This window comes from Delphinapterus leucas, chromosome 7 (assembly GCF_059928025.1).
Source record: "Delphinapterus leucas isolate spDelLeu-1000000601 "Yukka" chromosome 7, BTC_Dleu_Yukka2, whole genome shotgun sequence".
Classification (NCBI taxonomy): domain Eukaryota; kingdom Metazoa; phylum Chordata; class Mammalia; order Artiodactyla; family Monodontidae; genus Delphinapterus; species Delphinapterus leucas.
In genome coordinates, this window is record NC_143135.1 from 94,585,634 (window position 1) to 94,606,119 (window position 20,486).

The following is a 20,486-nucleotide window of genomic DNA, read 5'->3' on the forward strand; positions in this document are numbered from 1 at the left end:
GACACTCTGCGGCAGGAGGCAGCGGGCAGGGCAGGGCCCACAGGAAGCCAGCAGCCGATGAGCCGGGGAGAGGCCTGGAAACAGCAGTGCCTGGACTTTCCGGGACAGGAGCTGATAAGGATCATTATTCGCATTTTATACACAAGGAAGGAGAGGCCCAAAATATTTGTGTGCTTTGCTCAAAGTCGCTCAGGTACGTCTTAGAGCAGAAGAGGGACTAAAAGCCGAGTCCCATTGCAGCCGGTCCACTGCCCTCTATACCACAGTTTCCGGGGTAGATTCCCCAGCCCATGGCACCTGGGCCAGTGTTACGGTTTCCTGCGGCAGCTCTGCCCTGGGCCCTTACCTGGTGGGGGATGGGAGTAAGTTAACAAGCCCCCAAGTGGGTCCTACCCTTGGCCTCTCTGGGTCTCCTGCAGGCCTAGCCAGCAGGGCCAGAGAGGAGGGAGCTTCTGCTGTGCTGAGTGATGTCACAGTCACCTCCTGGATCGCTTCACCTCAGTGGTTATGTGGCTCCCGCCATGGACTGTGCCCTGGGCTTTCTGTAGAGACTGTTATTTACCCACAGACGGCAGCCTGATCTCTGGCCCAGATGCACTGTGGGTCACTCAGAGCACCCGGCATTACTGGGAGAAGAACACTATAATAAAGTCTCACGCTAGGTTTAAGAATGTCCACCTGCAGTGACCTGAACACGTTTTCATGTCTCTCGGGGCCCCCTCAAGTCCAGCACGAGCTGACTGGGCTTCCCTCCTCAGTTCCGGGCCACACTCAGGCTGGGCATACCACAGGCTAGAAGCATCTTGAAAACCCTCTAGTACAGCCCATTTTCCTATTGATGAGGCGATTAAGGCCCAGAAAGGCAATGTGATTTGTCTAAGATCACACAGCCAGCTGGGGGCAGTGCCAAGACCAGAACTCAGATCTTCTGACTGCCGTCCTCAGGCTGCTGCACACCTCCATGCTCTCCCACTGCCTGCCCCTTACCAAGCTCCAACAAGGAAGGACCCCTTGCTAGATTTAGGCCCCGGTGGCAGCGTCTCTCTCCCAGTGACCCTGAGAATCAAGGATGTTCAAAGGGTGGCACCCCAGGCCGGCACCCCAGTATTCCAGGCTACGCAGGATGAGGTGCTCCCCAATCCCCACCAGAAGCACAAGCGGTACCAAGAAAGATCAGGAGCCCCCTTTCACAGAACTTAAAAAGCCTCCTTGCCTGTTGGGAGCCTGGGGAAGCCCTGGACCATGGCAGGGGAGCCTGAACTCCCTCCAGTGTGGACTGGACTGGATAGGAGTGGTTCATGCTTCTTTCCATCCTCACTGCCCAGCCCAGGCTTCATTACACCTCCAGGTACACAGGGTTCCGTCCTACCCTCCCCGCTCCCTGGACCCAGAGAAACCGCGCAGATACAGGCCCCCTCAGACCCCACAGGCAGATTTCCCAGCACCTCCTGCCACCCAGCCACCAGCACGCCCCACATACATGCAACGTTAACCTCAGGGACCCCAGTCGGCCTGGAATCAAACTGGGCTCCAGACTAATCAAACTGGGCTCGGGCCAGAGCCCCGAGGCCCCCCTCACCCCAGGCACAGGCGGCTCCAGGGAGCCCTGCTTCTGCTCCTAACCAGCTCCATGACCTTAAGGATAGTCACATTCCTTTCTGGGTCCAACCAAGGAAAAGGCTGAACAATCATCTATTTTCAACCAAGTTTCTACAGAGCATTAGAAGTTCCGTGGAGATGCCTTGGAGGCCAGCTTGTAGGTAAAGAGCTTCGAGTCCTTTACCCCACTTCAAACAGAGCAGATTAACTTTTCAGTTTTATGCAGTGGGTTCCACATAAGATTTCATTTGAACAAAAGAGGCTGCTACTACAAAGAACTTGAAAATTGCAGGCCTGATTGGATGCTAAAGCTCCTTCTAGTTTATGATGCCTCTTATACACATGAAAAAATGTTGGGGATCCCTATTAGACTAGAATCAAAATACCTTCCTGCTCATTCATTCATTCATTCATTCATCAAATAGTTTAAAGAACATTGAGTACCCCCTGTTGCCAAACAAATAACGTTTGGTTGCCCAGGACCTTGGTGCCTCAGTTTCTCCCCATGCCCCCTCTCTGCCAAGGCTGGGGTGGTAACAGGGCTGCTACATAATGGGGGCCCCATGGACAGTCCTGGGTATTGCTTCCCTATCAGAGGAGCCAGACGCCGCCTGGCATCGCCAAGGCCTCCACTTGGCTGACAAAGCCCTGGGTTCCCTGTGCTGGCATCCCTCCCTGCCTGGCTGGACACTGTCCACCCCCGTTGCTGCCATACCGAGAGGAAGCTGTTTTGCCAAAGCAGGACACTTAAGCCAAGTGGCTACTGTTACATCAGTCAGCATTCCCACCCAGCCCCCAGCCTAGAGCCCCATACACACACTCCCACACATTTCATGCTCACATTTGCCAGGTCACAGGGACAACACAGGGGGAGGCAGGGTGGGCTGGGCCCAGTGTAAGGCTGCTCGGCACCAGTGCCAACATGGAACACAGAGGTTTCAGGTGAGGGCTGCATACCTGCAGGGACAAAGGGCAGGTGCCAGGAATCCTGGGGGTGCCTGCACTTTGGGGTCTAGGGGATAGCAGAGCGACCTGAGCCTACTGGTCTGCCATCTTGGGAACCTGCCCAGCCCCCTCTAAAGACGGTGCCTCATCCTGGACCAGCCCTGGGGCCTCCAGCCATTCTCAAGTGCACAGCATCTGTGGTCTTGGGCTGACTGAAAACCTGCTCCACTTTAAGAAGACCCAGGGCTTCCCTGGTGGTGCAGTGGTTGAGAGTCCACCTGCCGATGCAGAGGACACGGGTTCGTGCCCCGGTCCGGGAAGATCCCGCATGCCGCGGAGCGGCTGGGCCCGTGAGCCATGGCCGCTGAGCCTGCGCGTCCGGAGCCTGTGCTCCTCAACGGGAGAGGCCACAACAGTGAGAGGCCCGCGTACCGCAAAAAAAAAAAAAAAAAAACCTTTGGAAACCTTCACATGTATATGACTGGCTTTCCCACAGAGGACACTTAGCTGCTCTCTACCAAAAAACGGAAGTGGAAAGTAATCTTAGTTGTAGCAGAAGGAATCATGGTTAGACATAAGGAAGCACTTTCCAAGCATGAAGATTATTAAGCCTGAAAATAATGACCAAGAGAAGTTTAAAATCCCCTTGAAGATCTTCAATACCACCTTTTCTAAGATGGTTTATGAGTCTAGTGGGAGGGTTACCCCAAGATAACCTTGAAGCCCAGTTAGAATGCTAAGCTTCCATGATTCTCAAACCAGCAAAGTTGTCCCAACAGCACATACGTCCTGGCTGGGGTACTCAGGGGCCACAGAGCGGGAGCCCAGTATTCAGCCACACAGCCCTGGGGTGCTTCCTGACCAGACCCCAGATCCCATCAGCTTCTCCTCCCATGGGGCCCCTTTTAGGAACCATGATAAAAGGAGGCTGCATGATCGTGATCCCCAGTAGCTTCAAACTGGAAAAGGCACATTCAGTTTCCCCTGAAACCGAGGCACACTGCCGCTGCCCCACCTAGCTTCCAGCCCCATCCCTGTTTCCTCAGTGCCAGGAGGTTCTGGCCCAAGCTCCACAGATGCACTCACCAGGTGGCTGTCTCTTTCCATGGTCTCCAGAGGGGTGAAGCCTCCAGGCTCAGCTGATGTTGACGGGAAGATCCATGTTTGGCTTCCCAGGCAGGTAAGGAAAAGGGGGCTGGAGGGCTGAGGGCCAGCCCTCACCAGATGGGCGGGGAAGCCAGTTGGGACATGTGAGGTAATCCTGTGTATGAACAACAGGGCAGAACTAGCCAGACCTGTCCCTCGCCCCTCCTCCAAGGCCATCCTAGTTACTCAGCAAATACCATATACTGGGAAGATAAAGCTACCTTTATTCCCAAAGCTGTCCCCACAGAGTCAGCTGTGGGGAAACCAGGGGTTCCAGACCACCTTTTTTCAAAGGGGGAATCTGGGGAGAAATGGCCCAGGCCTTGGGAGGACAATCTTAGCCATGCCAACCTGGGCCCCTAAAACAGGTGCTTCTGAGCCCTCTGAGGTACGACCCTGTCCCCATAAGGATCGTCCAAGATCAGGGACCAGCGCCTACCCAGGGCAGGACAGAGTGAAACTTCATCTCCAAGGACCACATGCCCAAATCCCAAATCAGGGCACGTAGTCTGGCAAAAGGAATTTTTTTCCTGAACTTTGCTTATTTCCACAACAACTCTCAACAAGGAAATCCAAATCAAATGGCTTCTAATTATGCACATAATGAATTGCCTCTATTGAAAATAATAAAATGTTATGAAACAACACATCAAAACCAATGAAAATAAAACATACATATATTGCAATGGAGACCATTCCAAGAAATACTATGCTGACTCATGATTCCCTACCTCTGCCCCAGCCTGTCGAAAGAAATAGTCTAAAGAAACAGAGGAAGCGCTGCTGCGAAGGGAGAGTTAGCACCTCCACGCCCAGCAGAACGGCTGAGGACAGCAGAATGTAAGCTTTGGGAAGAACTTTCCAGCCTCTGAGTATTTGGGGGCATAGAGATCATAGAACTGCAGACCCTTAGAGAGGGAAGGAAGCTCAGAGTTCACCTAGTGATTCAATCTCCTCATTTTACAGATGGAGAAACAGAGAGCCAAGTAGCTGAGGAAACTTCACAAGTCACATCTAACAAACAACAGCGGCAGCAATAATAATAAGGTGCTGGGTGTCCTATGAAATGCTTTACATACAGCAATGCATTTAATTCCTACAGCGATCCTATGCGTCCATCCTTCACTCATCCATTCAACAAGTATTTATTGAGTGCTTATGTCCCTGGCACTGTTCAAAGTACTAGGGACACAGTGAACAAACTCAGCAAAGACCCCCACCCTATGGCAGTAGCATTCGGGTGGGCTGGGGCAAACAAAACGAATTTTAAAAACAGATGTATATGTATAACTGATCCACTTTGTTATAAAGCGGAAACTAACACACCATTGTAAAGCAATTATACCCCAATAAAGATGTTAAAAAAAAAACAAAAAACAGATAGACAACAATGGTGACCACAGATGGATGATACAAGTGTAGCAGAAAGTGGAAGGTGCCATAGAGAAAAACAAAGCAGAGAAGAGGATCCAGAGGGCTGGGCAGGCAGAGTTACAATTTGAAACAGGAAGGTCAGGGAGGGGATCACTGACTTGACATTTAAGCAAAGACAAAGGAAGTGACTACTATTCTCTCCATTTACATACAAGAAAACAGGAATTTCTAGCTCGGAGTGGAAACTGCTGGCTCCAAAGGTGTCTTGAAGGAAATGGAATCCAGAGGCAGAAGGATGGTGGGCCCAGGCAGAGACCCTAGGGTTCTCCAATCTTGGGTTATTTGGGGTGTCACTGCCCTGGCTCTCCAAGAGAACTCAGCTTCAGGCCCCATACCGCCCCTCCTCCCGCCACCAGCCTGCCAGGGCAGAGGGACCCCTCCCACGTGGTCATCCAGTCCCTAGGAGACACCGAATTGTGTCCTCAGCACCTCCTCTTCCCTCTTTCCTAGGGAGGCACCCACCCCCCCTCAGGCCACCGGGGACTCTGAGGCTGGAGGCTGACATTGGGCCTTTCCTTCCATAGACCAGACCTGAGGAGCCCCACTCTGTCTCCCAGGCAGACCACTGGCCTCCCAGGGTCACCCTTAGCTTCATTCCCTGAAGGTCCCCCCGTCCTCTGGTAAGAGCTCAGGATTGGGGCTCTGGGCCCGTGGCAGGGGGCGGGGTGGGAAACCCCACCTCGGAGGTAAATGCCAACAATGTGAACTTGGAGGTCTTTAGATTCACCCTCTGGAAGACCATGATGACACAGCCACCCAGAGAATGTGTCTGGCACTGGGGAGGCTCTGAAGAGACGTGGGTTGTATTTCTTGCTCTGTTCCTTGGGTCCATCAGAGGCACAAGTCGTCCCAGGGTTCTTGCTGACCAAACCAGCTGACCCACGTGGAAATGCCCATCAGCCGTCCGTTCAGTTCAATCAGCATTGACAGCTCAGCACCAGGCCCCGCCGTAGCTGTTGGAGGTGAAGGGTGGGGTGAACATGCAATATCCTGTGTTGGGGCTCGGAGACGGGGCCAGGGGACACTGAGGCATGAAGTTCTTTGCTGGTAGTTTTCCTGTTTCCAGAGGGGAAGGTCCTGGGGTGGCACAAGGCCTGGACTCTTCCCCCAACAGAGCTGGCCTTAGTAACCACCTACCCCGGCTTCTGCACCCGGCTCCAGCCTTGCTCTGCCTCTTCCTGTCTCCTTGGAAGGAAGGAGACCCCGTCCGTGCCATCCCTGCATCCCTCTGACTACCCCCTTTCCTTTGCCTCCCCGCCCTCCTCCCTCCAGAGACCTGATCACGACGACTTTCCACCCAGAGGGGAGCAGTGCACTGGGCCCAGGTGTTCATCTGCTCTACCTTTTACCTCCCCTTCAGGGGGGACTCCAGGCTTTTAGTAGCCTGGTCCGTTCCCACCTCTGGGTCATTTCATTTAGGGTGGAGGGAGTTTTACAGAAAATATATCATCCATGCAAACAAGTACATGCCTCAAGGCAGCCCCAAGAGAGTGAGGAGTGACAGAAACCTCACTACTATTTTGAGACTAAACTCCTAGCGCTCTGCTTTCATGGCCGCTCCAGCTGCCACTACCCAGCACCTTGCAAGCTCTTTCCTGGGGCTACAGACCGGGAAACAGGGCTCTTGGCCATTCTAGTCCCACCTGGTTGTCAACAGTCCTGGTTCGTGAGTCCTCCTTCATCAGCCCTACTTGTGAATTTCCTCCCCGCTCCCTCCGCGAAAGCTCTAAGTACCATCCCTCCTGTGTAGCCCACTTCTGAGATTCTCCATCACTCAGAGCTCAACAGAGGGACTTCCCTCCAGGTCTAAGGGAAGCTGGGACACACAGACCACATACTTAGAGGCCAGGCAGAGAGGACACAACAAGCCCACCCTCAAGGGAATAAGTCACCAGGAGAGACCCCCTGGGCCAGGACACCTGCCCCACCCCAGAGCCTGGACTCTTCCCCCAGCCCCTGCTCTCCCCACCCCAGCGCTCTTCCCTGAGCCCAGACCAGCAAGGCTACTGGCTGGGACCCACACCAGGTGCTTGGTTAAGGGTGCTCCCGGATATTATAAAGGGAGGCTGGATAGGGTGGCAGTATTTTTTTTTTCAAACCCGGAGGAAACAGCTCATGAGCCTAAACGGAGCCCCTCAGCCAGCCTAAGGAAGGCTGGCAGGGGACTCTGCTGGTGGGGCAACTCTGAGGCTCCCCACATCCAGCAGATATGGGGCCTCTTGGCTGAGTAATAGGGACAGGGGAGGGAGGAAGGCCAGCCTTTTCTGGAAGGCCAGAAAAGAAAGCTGGGCAGAAAGCCTGAGCTTGGCCAAAGGACCACCTGATGACCCCCCAGCAGGTCAGGGCCTCAGAAAGTCTAGAACCCTCAACCCAGGAGCCAACGTTCCCCTTAGTCATGGAATTTGCTGCCCCATTTGTCTTGTTCAGGACCAACAGGAGGCAGAGAGGGACCAAGCCCTGTTCTTCTCCCCGTAACTATGATAGTTCTGGTTGCATCACCCCAAATCCGTGATTAGATGGGATAAACTACGTAGAAAGCCTCTGGCAGAACCCCAGACACCCTCTGGCACGCTCTGGCCACCAGCCCCTTAAACAGTGGGCCATGGGCCGTGAGGAGGGCTGGCCCCACCCTCCAGGGTGTCCTGGGCCAGGGCAGCCGAGTCCTCTCAGGTGGACCGTCTGTGACCCGCCTACCTGGAAGTCACCCAGCTGTGCCCAGATTGGAGTGGAAAATACCACCATCTGGAGACAGTTCTGACTGTTTAGGTGCCACCTGTTTCCAAAGAAGCGTTTGACGCAGTTGCTCTTCCTCGTGATTCGCCCACACCCGTTTTTCTGTATTACCAGTTCCCCTCCCTGCAGAAGTCAAACCCCACTTCAGCATGACAGCCCCTCTCACACTTGAGGGAACAGTTTGCTGACTCTCTGAGTCGGCACTCTGCCCACCTGAACGCACCCAGTTCCTTCACTTGCTCCTGGTGTGGGGTGATGTCAAGTCCTCTTCCCTCCATGGATTTCTCCAAAAGCAGGCCCACGGGCACTATGGCCCCCCTGAAGTGTGGTCCCAGAGCCACTGTCCCCACAGCAATATTTACAGGCTCCTCCTTGAGATAAAACCAACCAGTGGTTCACCAGAACCACCAACTGGGCTGCTGCTAATTTTTCCACAGGACTGAAGCAGCTGCCCAGAGACCAGTGGTGCTGAAAGACAGGTGGGGATTAAGTCCTGCAGAGGCAAACATGGGTCACCTGCACACAGCCACAGCCACATTCAAGTACTCACAGAGTGAGGACAAATGAGACCCCACATTCAGACAGGAGCATCTCTACTCCCCTCTGATCCATCTGAGAAGGCTTTCTGGAGGAGGAGGTGGGACTCCAGAAGGTGTGAGAGACAGGCAGTAAGACAGCCTGGCACTCTGGGGCTGCCAAGGAGAGTGTGAGAGTCCTCAAAGGAGCGCTCAGAGCAGGAAGTGTTGAGTGGCTTGTACAACAGACTTTGAGATCTGTCATGGAATCAGAGCTCTGCAGGTACTCCCTCTGTGTCCTTGGGCAAGTTACTCCCCATCTCAGAATCTCAGTTTCCTTAAAAGGGGATAATGGTTCCTCTCAAATAGAGTATTTATGTCCATTCACTGAAATCATTTGTATAAAACATTTGGCGCAAGGTCTGATACATACTACCCACCAATAAGTAGTAGCCATTGTGAGGTGATATAATTTCAAAATTTGGTTGAACAACAGGTAGTGCTCTGAGCAGGTATGGAGAGGGCTAAGACGTATGCTTTGAATTCAAAGCCCGGAGAAAATGGTCCTTTGCTGACAGTTTGGTGGAGAAAGCCCTGGGCTAAGACTCGAGACTGGGCTTTTATTGCTTCTCTGTTATTGCTGAGCAACTTCTCAGGGGCACCAGGGCTCAGCTTCCTCATCTCTAAAAAGTGAGGTCCCTTTCAGCTCTGGAGAACCTAATCTCTAAGCAGAGAGACTGGACACAAGAGAAGAGAGTCAGTGAAGGTGACCAGGCAGTCTGGAGATCCTTGCACAAGAGCTGAGGAACAGAGAATCTGACGGAAAGAAATAGAATTACAGTCTGAGAAAGAATAAAACGTTGCCAAAGGTTTTGCCCAGGAAGACAGAACAGAAGGGGGGTCAGAACCCAGAGAAAAAGCAAAAACAGGTGCAATGTGCAGTAAATAAGAATTATGAGGAGAAACTACATATTTTTTCATGGTTAAATATAAAAAGAACACCAGGAAATAATAACTCACATTTGCAAAGCACTTGCACGAATATTATTTCACTTTGTCCTCAGAACACAATTGCATTTTGCAACAGGGAGCAAAGAGTCAAATAAATACACTTTCCCCTGTCAACAGCTTATGAAGGATGGAGCTAATGCTCAAATCCACATTCTCTGCTTCCACGTGGATCTACGTTCTTACTATGACAGTGTCTGTTGTAATAGACGGGTATAACGGATCCTCATATTTTTAAATTTTCCAAACGATCAATACACTGTTTTGATAATAAACAGTATAGAATGTTAAACATGTACATCATTGTTAGAACCTTTATCTACATTCTTTACAGTTCAGGGTATTTTAAAAGGAACGCTTCCTTTGGATGTAACTCTTTCCCTATAGCTTCACTTCTGCAGCTGCTGCCCATGTGCTATTATCAGAGCAGACGATAAACGTGAAGGTCACCAAAGGTGAATCCCTGCAGGTCCCCGGATTAATCATTCTGTGTTTTGCCAACTGTCACCAAAAGATGGACATTTATATTGTTTGCTCAGTGAAAGGGAAATGTTATGCATTTTGAGATTTTGGCTTTTAGAATATGGATTATTTTTTAAAAGATACAAAGTTATACAGACTTTAGATAACACGAGAAACTTTAGATTTTTTTTGTTTTGGTAGTATAGTTGATTTACAATGCTGTGTTAGTTTCTGGTGTACGGCAAAGTGATTCAGTTATATATATATATAGTTTTTCAGATTCTTTTCCATTATAGTTTATAACAAGATATTGAATATAGTTCCCTGTGCTATACAGTAGGTCCTTGTTGCTTCTCTATTATATACAGTAGTTTGTATCTGCTAATCCCAAACTCCTAATTTATCCCTCCCTCCCTTTCCCCTTTGGTAACCATAAGTTCGTTTTCTACGTCCGTGAGTCTGAGCATGCAACTACATTATTCCATTTCTCCAATAGGTCATTCAGAATTTGGAAAGAGAACATGAGCCTTTCTGCTTTTTTGGCCCTCAAAAGACTTCTCAGTTTAGAACAAACTAATCTAAAGGAATATGATTTTTTTTTCTCTATGCACATGGATATTAAGACATTGAATAATCACATTTGTAAAGCACTTTCTCTTCATCTCCTCTAGCCCTTAGGACAGCCCTCCAAAGCAGACAGGACAGGTGATCTCAGGAAAGCCCAGAGAGGCTCCAGGTCCCAAGGCTGGTGGCTTGGCTGGGTCCAGCTGCAGCCGAAATGTCTCCAAGTCTGTGCATTTCACATTAATGGTACGCCCCAAACAGGGGCCCTTAATAATTATGATCAACATAAAATTCATGAAGACAAATGCTTCCCTTGAAACTATCTTTATATCCAACCTAGAGCACTGCTTAGGGACAATGCACCTTGACCCAGGTCCAGCCCTGGCTTAGCTCCTTCCCAGAAGTGGAAACTTGGCCAAATCACTTCACTTTAGTCCTCTCAACTGTGATCCAGCAAAGGTAAGATCTGCTCTGCCTGTCCCTTAGGGATCAAATGATATTGTGAGATGGCTCTTGGGAAACGCTGACGTACTCTAAGGATATAGGATGTTATTACTATCAGCTTAAAACTCTGTGTAAACAGATCTCCCTACAGTATGTCTTCCCTCAATGCTTTTGACTGGTAAGATGTGCCTTTTTGTAACACATCAGAATTCAGTTCAGCCTTCCAAGTTTTATAAGTTTATATTGGGTTTATTTTTTCAGCTTTAGTTTTCCCACACTGAGGGGTCCTGATGTTTCTAGCAGTTTCTGATGGAGACCCTTAATCACAGAAGCACTGAATGGAGGCTGTTACACAGAGCAGGACAAGGTTTCCAGCTGATGTTGCCCTGAAAACATCTAGATTCCATCGGCCTTTTGGACTGAGACTACCCTTTGGACCACGACTACCCTTTGGACCACTCACTGGTAGGCTGTATCCAAAACTGTTTGTAGCACCGTTTAGATCCCTTTCTTGAGTCAAGACAGAAGGCTCAGGGCCCACGACCTTAAAGCTAGTGCATGGATCATTTTGCTGAGATACGTTCCCTTTCACTTACCAAATCAAAGCCCACTCACTCAGTCCCTGAAATCTTGCTTGATTTTTATACATCTGTAAACAATTATTTGCTGTGCGCCTATCGTATACCAGGTACTGCTCAGGCCACTAAAACATAGCAGGGGCAGCCCAGCATCACGCCTGTCGTTATGAAGCTTACCCTTCCGTGAGAGCCTCACTCTCCTCCATCCTCACCCTCCCCACCCTGGGACTTTGCTACCAGAAAAAGAATAGCTAATGTGTATTGCACCCTCTTTGTGGACAGTGTCTTAGTTAATTGCCACATCAAACTTATAAATAGATATTTTATACCCATTTTACAGATGAAGAAGCAATCAAGGCTCAAAAAGGATAAGTCATTTGCCCCAAGACCACAAAGCTAGTAAGTGCTGGAAATGGGTTTGAAAACAGCTCTGTTGGACTTCTGAAACTGCTTCTAATGCTACTCTATGCCTCTCTATACAGTCTCCCAACTCACCATCGACTTCAGACATAGAAATATGAATGGTCATTCTGTCTTCCAGAGAATTCATGAAGATTTAAATAAGGTCTGTCCACTCCAAGATTCTTAGAGGATGTTACTTAATTCTTTGTATAGAGAAGTTTCCAATTTTCTCTATGGTTGGTTTTCCATTCTAGGCTAGCTGCTTATCTATATGGCAATATAACATAATGGTTAAGAATGTAAACTAGACTATGGTTTAAAAAAAAAAAAACACCCTAGGGTGAAAGTTTGGCCACATTAGTTACAAGTTTACTATCTGAATCTCAGTTTCTCCAGCTGCAAAAGAGAAAATAATACCTATCTGATGGGTTACAATACCCCATTAAATGAGATAAAACGGTAATGTATGTTACCATACAACTTTCCTCTTAATCACAATTTTTTCAATAGTCTTGGATATTGGAACTTTTACCATATTTAGAAAATCTAAAACAAACATTGAAAAATAGCTTCTCTCTAGTTGGATTAAGATGTGTGTGATGGGAAAAACTCAGTGTTCCTCCTATATTTCTCCATTACTACCTTACCCACAACACCCTGACACCAGACGGTGGGGTTTTTTCCCCACACCAAGCAATTCTGTGACACCAGATGAATGTCCTACAATTTAACTCAATTCTGTCACATCCCACGAGACTGCCTCCCAACTTCAGAGGCCACTGCAAGTAGTAGGAGCCCAGCTTACCTACCAGTTTTGTCCAACTTAACTACAAATTGGAGATTCTCATGACCTCCACCCCCTTGGATTCAATTATTTGCTAGAACAGCTCGCAGAACTCAGGGAAGCACTTACACTTACCACTTTATTAAAAGATATGATAAAGGACACAGCTGAACAGCTAGATGAAGAGATACATAGGTGAGGTCTGGGAGGGTAGGAGCTTCTGTCTCTGTAGAGTCCTACCCCTCCCAGTATATGGATGTGTTCACCAACCTGGAAGCTCCCTGAGGCCCACACTATTGGGATTTTATGGAGGCTTCCTCATGTAGCCATGATCAATGATCAACCCCATTTCCAGCCCCTCTGCCCTCATTAGGGCACGGGGGCTGTGAGGCTGAAAATTCCAAGCTTCTCATCATGGCTTGGTCTTTCTGGTGACCAGCCCCCAACCAAGAGCCATTCAAGAGCCCACCCAGGGGTGCCTCATTAGAACAAAAGACACTCCTATCACCCAGGAAATTAAAAGAGTTTTAGGAACCCTGTGTCAAGAACCAGGATCAAAGACTAAATATTAAAACCAAAAATTCTCCTAGCATCCTGTTTACAAGGGTTTCAGGAGCCCTGTGACAGGAACTGTGGGGAACAGAGACCAATACATAAATTTCTTCTTATTTCACAATATATTTTTTAAATTTATTTTTTATTTTTTAATTTATTTATTTTTGGCTGTGTTGGGTCTTCGTTTCTGTGCGAGGGCTTTTCTCCAGTTGTGGCAAGCGGGGGCCACTCTTCATCGCGGTGTGCGGGCCTCTCACTATCGCGGCCTCTCTTCTTGCGGAGCACAGGCTCCAGACGCGCAGGCTCAGTAGTTATGGCTCACGGGCTTAGTTGCTCCGCGGCATGTGGGATCTTCCCAGACCAGGGCTCGAACCCGTGTCCCCTGCATTAGCAGGCAGATTCTCAACCATTGCGCCAGCAGGGAAGCCCCACAATATATTTTATTGAATTTGGACAGGATTACTTTTACCTGAATTAATTGCCAACATTAAAAACCCCAAAGAAGTCTGCTTCCCCTTCCAAGATTGCACAATACTTTGCCCATAATATACACTCAATAAGTATTCACCAATTGACTGATATAATTCTTTTGCATCTCCTCACAATGTGTAGCACAAATCTGAGCAATCAGTTAGTCAGTCATCAAGTCTTTATTGAGTCTGTACTATGTGCCTATCAGGAGTTGCTTAATAACTAAATTGCTTCCACTGATCTCCCCATCATGAAGAAAAATTACTGTGAATAGGCTACACCTCATGGTGTTATGTGAGGGTGAACAGGGCTGGTGTGTGTACAGCCATGGCACAGACCAAGTGCTCAGTGGATGTTCGCAATCAGACTCACAGAAGGTCCAGCCTGGAAGAACCTCAGGGATCCTCTTTTCTGAATCATTCTTTTAAATTTCTGATTGCAGGGTAAACCTCTGACATCTTATGGCAGAGCTTTGAGAGGCCAGGATTCTAAAGACCCACTTCCTGCCTTTGGCCTTTCCACCCAGGCCTGTGCCCAGACCTCAGAGTCTGAAGGCTGCCCAAGGCTTCTTTGGTTCAACACCAAACCACAGACCCTCCTATACTAAGTTCAATGCTTCAAGGCTAAATACAAGGCCAACCAGCCAGCCATCCTCAGCTCCAGCTGGAACCACCACGGCCCCACCTGCTCTGGGTTCCAGTTTTGGGGTGAGGAGTGAGGAAGACCAGAGAGCCCTCCTGTGTCACCACTGTCCCCTTTTCTTCTCAGTGCTGGGTGCCCTGGCTTTCCACTCACCCTGAGCACCTGGAAGAGCCGGTTCTCCCTGCCTTCACTGGGCCAAGGCTGGTGTGATGCAATGTGGCCCAAACCATCAGGCCCAAGTTCAGTATAATCATCCATATGTGTGGATGACACACAGAGGGGCCAACGAGGGTTAATTACCCCGGGCGGGGTGACAGAGCCAGTGACTAAGAGAATGCTTTGCTCTAGCTTCAGAGAGCTGGAGAGAAAATTCCAGCAGTCCCACCTGGGCCTGGACCCTGTGTGGCCCTCCAGGACACCCTTCCCATTAGGTCTCTCATGGCTTCCAGGGGGGCTCCATGGGGATGGAATCCCAGAGGTAGGCAGGGCATGTGCACAGATGGAGCGCCTGCATCAACTGTGCATGTGCAGAACAGAGCAGAATGGAGCAGCCCACGGGGCATGTGCTACCTGATCTGTCTCCCCTAAAAGCCAGGAAGTGGTCAGAAGGAGAAGATGCATTCATTCATCCCACAAAAAATAAAAATTAACAGCTTTATTGAGATAGAATTCACATCCCATATAATTTGCCCACTTACAGGGTACCGAGTTATGCAACCATCACCACAATGAGTTTTAGAACACTCATCACCCCAAAAAGATACACCCCACCCATTAGCAGTCACTCTCCATTAGTGACTGCTATGGGGTCAGGGGAGGTAAGCTGGGGAGCTTACCTCCCCCAGCCCCATAGGCAACCACTGATCTACTTTCTGTCTCAATAGATTTGTCTGTTCCGGACATTTCATATAAATGGAATCATACAGCATGTGATCTTCTCTGACTGGCTTCTTTCATTCATCATAACATTTTCAAGGTTCATTCATGTTATAACTTGTATCAATACTTCATTCCTTTTTATTGTGGAATAATATTCCATTGCATGGTTATCTCATATTTAATTTATCCACTCATCAGTTGATGGGCATTTGGGTTATTTCTACGTTTTGGCTATTATGAATAATGCTGCTACAAACATTTATATACAAGTTTTTGTGTGGATATATGTTTACAGTTCTCTTGGGTATATACCTAAGATTGGAATTGGTGGGTCATATGGTAACTCTGTGTTTAACATTTTTTTAAAAATATTTATTTATTTATTTGGCTGCACCAGGTCTTTGTTGCGGCATGTGAGATGCTTAGTTGTGGCACACGGGATCTTGCAGTTGCAGCATACAGGCCCTTAGTTGTGGCATGTGGATTCTAGTTCCCTGTCCAGGGATCGAACCCAGGCCCCCGGCATCGGGAGCACAGAGTCTTAACCACTGGACCACCAGGGAAGTCCCTGTGTTTAACATTTTAAGGAACTTTTTCACAAATAATTTTGAGAGCTTCCTATGTGCCAGGCCTGGGCTGGGTGCTAGGGATTCTGGACAAATCTGGTGAAAAAAATCTGAATAAATTCTAGTGAAGAAAACAGATGAGGTTCTGTCCTCATGGAGCTCGAATTCTAAAAAGGAAGACAGGCTGTAGGCAAGAAAAAGTAAATAAGCACAATCATTTCACATAGCAACGGAAAGAAAACTGATGAAATGGAGCAGAATGAGGGAGTGGCTTTGGATGGTACAGTCAGGGAAGGCCCTGGATAATGAAAAAGAGTCAATCAGGCAGTGCTCTAGGTAGAAGGAAGAGCTCAGAGGAAAAGAGAGCAGCATCGTGGGAGCAGAACGAGCAAGGAAAAGAGTGGTCCTAGGGTCCTGTAGGCCACAGGCAGGGATGATCTAAATTTTATTCCAAGAACAATGAAAAGCCATTGTGTTCTTTCAAGTAAGTGGTGGAAGTGGCAGGGTGGGGGGTGGGGGGAGTGTAGAGGCATGATCTGATTTTTTTTTTTTTTTTTTTGCGGTACGCGGGCCTCTCACTGTTGTGGCCTCTCGCGTTGCAGAGCACAGGCTCCGGAAGCGCAGGCTCAGCGGCCATGGCTCACGGGCCCAGCCGCTCCGCGGCATGTGGGATCTTCCTGGACCGGGGCACAAACCCGGGTCCCCTGCATCGGCAGGTGGACCCTCAACCACTGCGCCACCAGGGAAGCCCCTGAATTTTTTTTTTAATCAGATTTTGTGAAGTGTAATTTATGTACAATAAACTTCACCTTTCTAAAGTATGAAGTTTGATGAGCTTTGAAAAATATCACAGTTGCATAGCTACTACCGTGCTCAAAATAGACAATGTTTCTATCTCCCCAAGTTTCTCTTATACCTTTTCTCAGTCCATCCTCTGTCCACACTCCCTGTCCCCGACAACCACAGATTCATTTTTTGTGCCTTTTTAGAATGTCATATAAATGTGATCATAAATACGCACTCCTTGGCGTGTGGCTTCCTTCAGTCCGCATAACGTTTTTGAGATTAATCTATATCGGCAAATAGGAATTGTCTGTTCCTTTTTTCTTGCTAGTGGTATTCCATTATATGTATATGCCACAATTGGTTTGTCCCTTTACTAGTTGATTGACATTTGGATTATTCCCAGTTTGGGGCTATCATGAATGAAGCTTCTATCAATATTCATGCACATCTTTGTATGGACATGTTTTCATTTCCCTTGAGTATAAACACCTAGGAGTGGAATTGCTGGGTTATATGGTAAGTTTTAACCTTATAAGAAAAACTAAACTGTTTCCCAAAGTGGTTGTACCATTTTTGCACCCCCCACTAGCAACATATGAGAGCTCCAGTTGCTCTGCATCCTCACCCACACTTGCTACTGTCAGTCTTTTAAAATTTCAGCTGTTCTAGTGAGTGTATAGTAGTATTTCAATGTGGTTTCAATGTGCATTTCTCTGATATCTAATGATGTTGAGCATTCTTTCTTGTGCTTATTGACCATTTCCCTACCTTCTTTACTGAGTGTTTATTCAAATATTTTTGGCCCCTCCCCTTTTTATCTAATTGTTTGTCTCTTTATTATTGAGCTATAAGAGCTCTCCATATATTCTGAATATGTTTTACACACTCTGGATATATGTTTTCATATATTTTCTCCAGTCTGTAGTTTATCTTTTTATTTTCTTAACAGTGTCTTTTAAAGAGAAGTTCTTATTTTTGATGAAATTCAACATATCAATTTTTCCCTTTATAGTTTGTGTTTCTCATATGACTTATCTAAAAGTCATTTCCTGGGGAATTGCCTGATGGTCCAGTGGTTAGGACTTGGTGCTTTCACTGCCAGGCCCAGGTTCGATCCCTCGTTGGGGAACTAAGATCCCACAAGCCTCAGTGCAGCCAAAAAAAAATTTTTTTTTAAATTAAAAACAAAAGTCATTTCCTAACCCAAGGAATTTTTCTCCTATTTTTCTCTAGAATTTTTATAGCTTTAGCTTTTACATTTAGATCTATAATCTATTTCAAGTTAATGTTTGTGTATGATGTGAGGTAAAGGTCAAGGTCCATTTTTTTTCATTTTGGACATCCAATTATTCCAGTACTGTTTATTGAAAAGACTATCTTTTCCCTATTGAATTACCTTAACACCTTTGCCCAAAACTCAACTGACCATATATTTGTTGGTCTATTTCTGTAGCCACAGAGCACATTAGTGTCTGAAGCAGGGAGCTATGTACCAGCCTCTGACTCCAAAATAGGAATGAAATTAAGGCCTCCAGGCAGCCACATGGCCCCCGGGCTGGGTGATCCCTAGGACCCAACTGGGAGGAGGCACACACTGGAAATGGTCTCTACTGCGAAGAGGGAGAGGAGGAGAACTCCCGGGGCATAGGGCCTGGCTCTGGCCCCAGCGGAGGGGACATCTGAACCTAGAGGTCTCTTTCAGCTTCTCTGGTGAGAACTGAGAGAGGCTGGGGAAGGGGAAGGCCAAGAAAGAGGAAGGACAGAGGAGGGGATATCATTGGACCATTGATATCATTGGACCACTGATCAGAGGACCATTGATTGGTCCAGGCCTAGTGGGCAAAGCTGGGTAGAATCAGTGTCAGGAACCCAGGTATCAGAGGTAGAAAGACCAAGAGAGCAGCAAAGGGAGAAGGAGAAGAGGGAAAAGAAAGGAACCTGCTGTTGTCAGCAGGAACAACAGTGGCCACACGGGCCAGCACTTGAGCTTAGGGATAAATTAACGAATGGGTTCAGGTATAACACTCACCACAAATGAGGATCAGACCGCCAGAAAGGACTCTAGATTCTCAGAGCAATGGTTCCCCATCCTGGCCTCACACCAGCATCACTGATACCCGGCCCTCACCCCAACCAACGCTCTGGAAGAGAAGCTGGGCATTGGTATTTTTGAGGTGCTTCCTCAGTAATTCTAATGAGCAGCTGGGGCTGAGAAGCCCCTGTTCTCATCCAACTCCTTCATCTCACAGAGGAGGAAACTGAGAGGCAGAGTTGGGCAGTGGCTTGAACTAGGATAAATGACCATCCTGGTTTGCCCAGGACTCAGGGGGTTCCTGGGATGTGGAGCTTTCAGTTCTAAAACCAGAACAGTTCCAGAACATGAGACTTTCAATGCCCAAACTGGGAAAGTCCCAGGTAAACCAGGACAAGTTGATCATCCTAACTAAAACATTTATCTCCCTATTCTCGGTAGCTCTTTCCACTTAAAATGATAGATTAGATGATCAGTGAATCCTGGACAAGCAACTGGGCATCTTGCTGTTTGATCAAACCCCTAACGTGGTAGAGCTTTTGTTTCTAGCTGCCCTTCAGGACATGACCTCCCCCAAACCCAAATACAAAACAGTCAGTCCATTAGCCTCTGAGAGGACGGAAGTCAGGCGATCTCAGTAGAAGCCACATCTAGCTTTGCTCGGACATGTTACCGTGCTGGCTTCCTGCCTCTGTGGGGTGACAGAGGGACTCCTTTCCCGGCTAAATTCTCCTAGAACAAGCTCTCATGTCACCACATACCTCTCCTCTGCAGCTTATCACAGTAGTAATTCTATATTTGTGTGATAATTTGATTGACATCTGTCAAGATTTTAAATTCAGTGAGGACAGGGGCCTTGTCTGTTTCAGCTCATTATTGTATCTCAGCACTTAGCACAGTATCCGGCACATAGTAGGTGCTCAACAAATGAATACATGTAGGCACGCATGAATGAATGAATAATGAATATCATTACCTATAATTGTGCCCAGGGAGTAACACTGCCTTACATCCTTCTATCACTGGGAGATTTCAAACCAGTAGGGGCTAAGGGTTAAGTTCTTGCCTAGGGGGTTTCATACTGTGACGATAAATGTAATTTATTGATCATCCTCTGAAGTATAGAGGTACAGGATGATAATGAGGGGAGTGATGGCCTCGCTGAGAGGCCTCTCTTTGCCACCTGCTTCCTGAGACATGGCTGCTTCTGAAGCAGAACTTCTGATTACCCTCAAGTCCAATCCACACACCTCCCTGTCTCAGTAACCGTTGACATCTCTATTAGTATCTGTGACATTCAGGGCTTGCCAGGCAGGGCCTCTGTCACATTCCTAGTACCTCGATACAGACGGCCCATGGATTTATCATCACCACCACCACCATCATCACCATATCTTTATTGAACATCCCTATGTTCTAGTCACTGTGCTGAATGCTGGGAAAGCAGTGGCTGGGGTGGGACTTGGTAAGATAATAATGATAGACGAGACATAATTCCTGACCTAGCATGTTTTACCATTCAGCTGGGTGGAGAGATATGTTCTTAGAAAAAGCTTATCAGATTCTAGGACAGTTTGCAATAAATGTCAGAGACATAGTACTGTCGTGAAGTGGTGCCCAATGTCAAAGGAGGGAGAGTACTAGATAGAACCGTGGGCAGGGCTGGGCTGGGGCACTCTCCACTGTGTCATTCACATCCCCCATTTTCCATGTTCAGATACCAGTCTTTGGCCCTCACTCCCACCCTCCACTCCACTGCCCAAACTCAGAAGGAAACAGGACAGGGGTATCTTTGTGGAAATGCTTGCCATGTCCCTCCGGTCCAGGCACTCATTAGAATGTCAGATGAATGTCAGATGAATGAATGAGTCAAGAAGGGCACCCCCAGCTGCACCCTCACCTCAGATATAACAGGCGATACAGTCCTCCTGGGTCTCACCC

General features: G+C 48.0%; 1 protein-coding gene and 1 long non-coding RNA gene across 14 annotated transcripts in view; one reads left to right on the forward strand and one right to left on the reverse strand.

The window, feature by feature from the left end:
* The window catches only part of TMPRSS13 (transmembrane serine protease 13), a 30,773-nt gene extending 26,979 nt beyond the window's left edge, over nucleotides 1-3,794 (reverse strand). For 9 of the 13 annotated variants that reach the window (XM_089915584.1, XM_089915582.1, XM_089915581.1 and 6 more), the window contains exon 1: nucleotides 3,631-3,794. In XM_089915584.1, coding sequence (XP_089771710.1) covers nucleotides 3,631-3,651 — 21 coding nt within the window. In that variant the 5' untranslated portion in view covers nucleotides 3,652-3,794. Of the gene's footprint in view, nucleotides 1-2,440; nucleotides 3,554-3,630 lie in introns of those variants that run through there. The other 4 variants (XM_089915587.1, XM_089915588.1, XM_089915589.1 and 1 more) reach the window with 3 other exon arrangements.
* Nucleotides 3,707-16,223, forward strand: LOC149748820 (uncharacterized). The gene is made up of 3 exons (XR_016393934.1): nucleotides 3,707-4,530; nucleotides 4,657-11,315; nucleotides 11,769-16,223. It is a non-coding gene; the product is annotated as an uncharacterized LOC149748820 (long non-coding RNA).
* Nucleotides 16,224-20,486: the final 4,263 nt, after the last annotated feature.